At 33.2% G+C, this 7,321-nt stretch overlaps 1 protein-coding gene across 1 annotated transcript; it reads right to left on the bottom strand.

Annotated features, from left to right (window-relative positions):
• Positions 1–1,119: 1,119 nt before the first annotated feature.
• LOC134837309 (protein krueppel) lies at positions 1,120–6,873 on the bottom strand. The gene is made up of 2 exons (XM_063852678.1): positions 6,834–6,873; positions 1,120–2,552 (listed from the first exon to the last, which is right to left on the bottom strand). The coding sequence occupies exons 1-2, from the start codon at positions 6,871–6,873 to the stop codon at positions 1,120–1,122; spliced, it is 1,473 nt and encodes a 490-aa protein (XP_063708748.1).
• Between the last annotated feature and the right edge of the window lie 448 nt (positions 6,874–7,321).

Here is a 7,321-nt window from a genome sequence, read left to right as displayed (position 1 = left end):
TTATAGTTGTACATTTTTTGCATCTTTTTTTATATTTAAACATTTTTTTGTGATGCATTTTTGTTACTTTTGCAAACGAATAGATTCTATTGAGTTAGAGGAACTTGTATACCATTCACAAAAAAATTATTTCTTGAAAAATATTACATTTTTTTGAAGTTTTATATGTTTTTAAACCTGAGCAAAGCAAGATACTTACATTGACGACAAAACAACAGAAAATAAGGAAAAATAAAGAAAAAGGAGGAAAAAATAAAAAAATGATAATTATTTTTTGACATATATAAATTATAGTATTTTCTATATTTTCTTCAAATATTTTTTTTTATAATAATAATTTTTTTTGACTACGACTAATTTTGATTATTGGCATTTTTTTGGGATTTGACTTAAAATAACTTAAAAATAAAAATTATATACAATTTACAACTCAAATGGCGTTTTGGTATTTTTTGTACAATCATAATTAATTAATTAATAATAAAAATAAAACAATAAAAAAATTAACAAAATTAAATCTATGAACTAATTCATTTATTTTCTTTAGTATTTTTTTTTCTTGTTTAATTTTAGGAAACAATTTTTTCGTAACTAAAGAAAAAGCGTCATCAATGCATTTCTATGGCATGTTCCTTAATTATTTTTTTTATATATTTATATTACACTGATTATTTATTTACTATCATTATTTTTTTTTAAGAGAAAACAAGTATTTTCGTACGATTTTTAGAACAATTCTCCCTGATAAATGTTTAAATATTGAAAAGTTTTTAATTAAAAATTGCAGTTTTGTACCGATTTCAGTGCTAAGTTTAAAATATCATTATTCTCTATTACTTTGTTAAACATTGATTTTTTTTCTTTTATGAGGTAGGTACTGTATTTCTTTTGTATCGTGTGTATTTAGTTTGGTGGTGTCGTCGCGGGGAACATTCATTTATATTTTTTGGAGGTAGATTGTTTTCTTTTTAGGAGTTTTATGATAAATATATTTTTAGGTTATATTTGGTACACATTTAGTTTAAAATTTTTTATATATATAATTTCCTTGGCTAGTATCTCTTTGTATATGAAATAGGACATCTATCTCGTGTTTTTTTACAAATAAAATATTCAAATTTATGATTCCATACCGTTTTGCAGCTTTTGCATCCGTTGTTTCATGTACAATGCGGCGGCATCATCTAACTCTTCGAGCTCTTCCATGGAGACGGGCGACGTGATTGGCGATCGTGGCGAATGCATACTCAAGTCTTCGGGTTCCGTTTGTTCGGGCAGCATACTTGGCATGTGCATAATTTGCGGGATCCTCACAACGTGTCGCACCTCCGTGGCTTTTCGGTTGCGTCGTTCAACGATGTCGCCGTGACTGTCGTCGGTGTACCGCATGGATTGATTGAAGGGCGTCGATTTGCTGATGGACGAGATTTTGCTCAAGTCTAACGAGTCTTCGCTAAATTCGGATTTGACGTCGCTCATGTACATGTTCGGGCTCATCATGGGTGTCAATGGGCTCGTGGCGGAAATGCTGCTATTGTTGTCGCATTTGTGGTTATCGAGCAAGTGTTTTCGGCGATAACGACTTCCGCACCGATTGCAACTGAATGGCTTTTCGCCGGTATGCGCGATGGAATGGGCTTTCAATTGGTTGCTATCGCTGAAACGGGCGTTGCAAATGTCACAAGTGTAGGGTCTTTCGCCGGTATGGACACGCAAATGACGTCTCAAATTTGCCACCTGGACAAATTGGCGATCGCAGTGTGAGCAGGAGTAAGGTTTCTCGCCCGTATGAAGTCGCATGTGAGTTTTCAAGTGATGATCTCGCGTAAAGCGCTTATGACATTCGGGGCATTCGAAGGGTTTCTCGCCGGTATGTGTTCTTTCGTGATTTTGCAAGACATGTTTATAACCGAAACTTCTACTGCAGATTTTACAGGTGAAAACTTTGTCGCGGGACGAGTCTTTGGTAGTGCTGGCAGAAACAATCGTCGTTGGGACATCAATGGATCCCGTGGAATTGGGAGACGAACCTGAATTCGGAGGTGAAATCATGCCAGGACTCATCATGTCGTGATTCATCGAGACATCCGTGGATGGCGGCGAAAGTAATTCCTTCTTTAAACTAACGGTGTTGATTTCTTTCTTCGCGAATGGCTTACGTTTCGATGATTTTTTGATGTCAGATGTCGTCGAGACAATATGATTGTTGTTGTTTGTGTATTTGCGTTCCTTCATGCCGTAAACTGGAGAAATTGGGCTCTTTGGGGGTGAGCTGCAACTCGATGGCGGAGGTCCCCAAGCTCCGAAAAGCGCTGGATGATGCGGAAACAAACCGCCAGCAAGACTCGCTCGCAGCGACATTGGAAGCCCGGCAGCCATGAGAGCAGCTGTTGCCGCGGGATTTCCTGAGAAAAGTTGAGGCGCCAACATTCCCATGGCAGAAGCTGTGGCAGGATGCAATCCCGAAAAGATATTTTGATGTTGATTCATTGGCGGAGACAAACTACGGTCATCTTCGTGTTTCATTGTTGCTAATGGTCTGACTGAAATTCCTGCAAAGAAAGAGAAAAAAATTGAAAATTAATAATGGAAAACATAAAATTTAACGACTGAATTGGTCCCAGAGATAATCTCGCGGTTATTTTTATTTTTTTTTTTTAGAAAACTGCCTGATGCGACATTATTGATTCATATCCGGACAAAAATATAGATGATCAGTTATCGACTAATGTGCCCAGCGGGACAATTTGCCATATCATACGCACATATAATCCATTACCATGGAAAGCTAGATGTTTTTTATTTACATCTACCCTGTCTATTTTTTTGACAAAGTTTCATGTCATTGTTTGGAAAAAGCGCCGCGGGCGACTCTACTCCTGTTATTTGCTACTCCATCAAATTATACACGAAAACAACAACAAATTGACACAAAACAAGCCCTTTTCCCGTAATTGAATGTTACTTTCAACCTGAAGTTCGACCGTTGCCGCGACGCAGGACCATCTTCTAACAGATGCAACGAACGCGCACGCACGATGACAAAAAAACACAATACAGATCAAGAAATGATAAACGATGTAATAAGGTAAGGGTAACAATAATATTGAATTAAATTCAAGGTGTTTTCAAACATATTACAAACCGATTGATTTTGATCCTCGATCGTTATTTATTTGATGATGGAATTGTGTGTGCTCAATAAAACGTAAATAAATAAATAAATTCGCTCCTTGAACAAAAAAAGAAGCAAAGAAAAACATGACACACACTAAAAGGATCAGAAAACGGTTAAAGTGTCCTTTTAAAAAATCCTTTTGGCTATTTTTTTTTGTCCATGATTTTTTTTTTTGTATGTCACACACATTTTATTGCATCTTCAGTGTCATGTGATGCATTCAAGGAAGAATTTTATTACAAAATTACAAAAAAAAGATCGAACAATGGCACGGTACTGCTTGATAAATTTCTGGGATGACAAAAAAAAAAGAGATAAATTAGAGCAAAATATATATTGAAAAGAATTTTTTTCTTCATTCATTCATTGGATGCACATTTTAGTTTTGTAGCAAAGATAAAGTTGGAATGAATGCGGAAGAGAACCAGGTCAATTTTTTCTTCACTTAGATTTTTTAAAAAAATATTTCAGAAAGTTTTCTTAAGAAATTCGAGCAAAAAGGGGTAAGGACTCAAAAATCATTAATTTTACTCAAATTACCAATCAAAAATAGATCGTTAATTTTTATGTATTTAATTATAGAAAAAACAAAAGTCGACCGCCTTGAAAAAGAAGTTGCAGCTGCTTCAAGAAAAACCTCACGTTGGTCAGAAAAATAAACTTTTAACGGATCAATTTCCGGTGAAGACTAAATTTAAGCGATATCACATGTGAACAAGTGTCATTTGTTTATTTTGGCTCCTTTTTTGATTGAGAGGGATTTTTTTGTGCAATCAAAACAACAATTTTGAAGATGCAAAAGTACCACACCCCTTGAAACATATTCACATGATGTGACTAGATTTGACACTTTAAAATTATTTTGAAGACAGAAATAATGCCACTTGTTTCCGTGTAAAACATGCCAATTCAAGGATTCCAACAGGCACAAAAAAAAATAAAAATAATAAAAATCAAATGTGATGTGACACAAATGTCTTCATCGTCTTCCGGTTTTATGGTGCGAGTTTATATGACATTTATACATAAAAAATACATTTTTTTTTGTGTGCGTTGTTGGTTTGTCCCGTAATGTGCTATAAAATTGAAATGATGCCAATATTTAATATATTTTTGATTTGATTTTTATGTTTTGTGTCATAAAATTTTTTTTTTGTCTTTGCAGATCCCGAAAAAAAGTAACCCTTTAGGATGAGCGATTCAAGTTGCGATGAAGCTTTAGGAGCCAAACATTTCTTCAAAAATTATTCCAATTAATCCAAACCAAGCAAAAATTAAAATCTAATTCCAATTAATCCAAACCAAGCAAAAATTTCTCGAAATAGATTTTTGGAAGGATCTACATCGAAAAAGAATTATCTGTAACTGAACTACTGAACATTGTCAAACGCCATTCGCGGTAATGAACGAAGAAAGAAAGCGCAACAGACAATTACAAGGGTAATTCAGTTGTCTCGACAACCGACGGATTTTTCTCAGCACACACACACCGCACTTTTGGCACAAATTATGCGAACGAGAGAATAACAATAACAACACATTTTTACCATGTGATCAAATATTGTTATTATTATGTATATTTTATACAGATACTTGTTGTTCACTCGAACCCCCTTGTTTTGTCGCTGTTGTATGAGCGCCAAAAAGAGTGAAAGCTCATCTCTTCTCGTTCCACATGTGTGGAGGCAGTGTGTGTGTGTGTGCGAATTCCAAGACGAAAACGGAATTGAGGAAAATTCTTCGTTTTTTCCGTGTTCGCATCGGTTTCTTCTTCGGCATGCATGATGTTGATGTTCCAATGTTGATGATGAAAGGATGTTGATATCATCGTCTCGTGCGCTATATATGTCTCGCAGTCATAATATACATCCAGAGAAAAGAGGTGTCTATATGGTGTAACAATAAAATGTACAATTTTTCGTTCGTTTCATTGCCTTTGGGTACAACGCGACTTTGTTTTTCTTCTGTTCGAGTGGAAAAGCATATATACGGGATTTTCACACATTTTATTTTTTTTTGTAAGTTGGCTGTTGAACATGTCTGTATATGAGAAGACGACGAAATTATATTAAATTGGTGGTTCTTGCTGCTTGCTTTTTTGATGATGTCAAAAATAATATTACGACATGTTTTATTGTTGTAAAGAGAAAGTAAAGTGTTTTGCATCCTTTTTTCTTGCATGATAAGCATGTTTATTTATTTTTATACATTTTAAAAGAACATACGTTCAAGTAATAAAAGATTTTGATTTTTTTCATGTTTCAGTCGAAAAGAAAAAAAAAAGATAAAAGGTGCGAAAATCATTCGAAATAATGCACCGCGAGTATAAAAAATCATCATCAATCGCGAGAATCCACCCTTCAATGCCATTAAACTTTTTCTCTGCTTTTTAAAAAATGGCATGGAAGACACTTAAGTATATTACTGAAGAAAAAATTCACGAAAAACAGATACATTTTGTTGCCTAACAACGCGCGTGTAATAAAAATAAAGGCGAAAAATTACGCGAGAGTTCACCCCTTTTCGCTTCTCATTATTATTCCGTACTTTTTTTTCGTGCAATTCCTATGAGAAGGAACGAGGAAAAGCGCGCACAAAACAATAACAACACGATAACTAGGAGAATAGCAATGCGATAAAAATAACAAAATAACGTTCGTTTCGTTTTTATGAAGCGCAAACTTTTAGCTTGTTTTAGCTAGAGATAGCAAGCACAATAAAAAGGGGGTAAAACTTTTTGCTTTGCTCATTTTCGCGCGTCATATAATAAATGAAATAAAGAAAAAAGAGACAAATTGGAGCATTCGAGCTTATATTCGTCGTCGTCCATCATTCAAAAAAAAAACCAAACCAAAAAAAAATAATAATTCATTTTTTTTCTGTGGCAGGGTGTCTTATGACCAGAAAAAAATAGAAAGTTATTCAATCGATTTTTTAGCTGGAGGCAGGAAATTTACTCCAGTAGGACATTTTTTGTTTTTTGATTAAATTTTGCAACTCTATCTGACACGAAATACAAAACAATGGAACATGAAGTAATCAACGTTGACAGTAATTGACTTTCTTCTACGCAAAAGAAATTTTCCCGTGCAACCCTTATTTGAATTGAATAAGTAATGGAAAACATGGCGTACTCGCTTTTATTTGCATGCATAATTAATGAAATGGAAAGAATCCATTTTTTGTTTGTCAAAGTTCAAAAAAATTAAGAAGCTCCAATTTTTAAAATTGGGGTGAATTTTTAATTGTTTGTAATTAATGACCTGTTATGAAATTTTCGTCGACAAATCAAACCCTTATCCTTTTTTTTTTTGACGAAAAATAAATTAGAATCATATTAAAATGAAATTAAGATAACGAATGAACGTTGAAAAGAAGAAGACCCGATGATTGACAAGACAAGATTTTAAGAATTTTAATTACTAGACAAACAAGGGTTGCTTCTGTTGAATTTTTTTTTTTCACGGGGGGGACGAAACATCAACAGTGACTTGATAATTTTTTAATTAGGGAAAGGGTGTGTCTTTACGTTATCTTGACATTTTTATGGTAATTATAAAGTTAATTTTCAAGATCCGACGGATTATCTCCAATAATGACCGAAATAATTTTTTTTAAGAATAATTTTTAAAAATAAATTTAAATTGACACTTACCTCGTGCTAATTGTTGTTCTTGTAGCAAGGACAATGCCATATCCTCGCCAAGTGTGGCTTCTAGATTTTTTTTGTTTTTTATTTTAAAATTTGTACTGCACTTTATCACTTTGTTCCTTATCAAGTGTGAGTTATATAATTTTTAATTTTTTTTTGAGGTAATTTATTTTATTTTAATTTGTATCACTAATGTTTATTTTATTTTAAATATTCCTTGAACTCGTTGATCGTTGATGGCACAAAATATTTTTTTTCACAAGTGTTTTTCAGGCAAGGGTAGTTGATCCTTTTCCTGATTTTTTTATTTGATATTTATTATTAATAATAATAAATTTTATTTTAATTTTTGAGAGAATTTTTTGTTGTCATTACTGGCCAAAAATCAAAACAGAACTGAATGTTTTTTGAAAAATGTTTTACTTCTTGTAGTCGTGAAAGTAGAAGAAGAAATATTAAAAATAAATAATTTCTTCGGAGATATGTTGGTT

This window comes from Culicoides brevitarsis, chromosome 1 (assembly GCF_036172545.1).
Source record: "Culicoides brevitarsis isolate CSIRO-B50_1 chromosome 1, AGI_CSIRO_Cbre_v1, whole genome shotgun sequence".
NCBI lineage: Eukaryota > Metazoa > Arthropoda > Insecta > Diptera > Ceratopogonidae > Culicoides > Culicoides brevitarsis.
This window is presented reverse-complemented; position numbering and strand designations above follow the sequence as displayed.

Bases quoted from the DNA above. Each gene is read 5' to 3' on its own strand.
- LOC134837309 (XM_063852678.1), bottom strand. From the start codon at position 6,873: ATGGCATTGTCCTTGCTACAAGAACAACAATTAGCACGAG. The intron at 2,553-6,833 runs GTAAGTGTCAAT...CTTTCTTTGCAG, and splicing joins AGAACAACAATTAGCACGAG to GAATTTCAGTCAGACCATTA.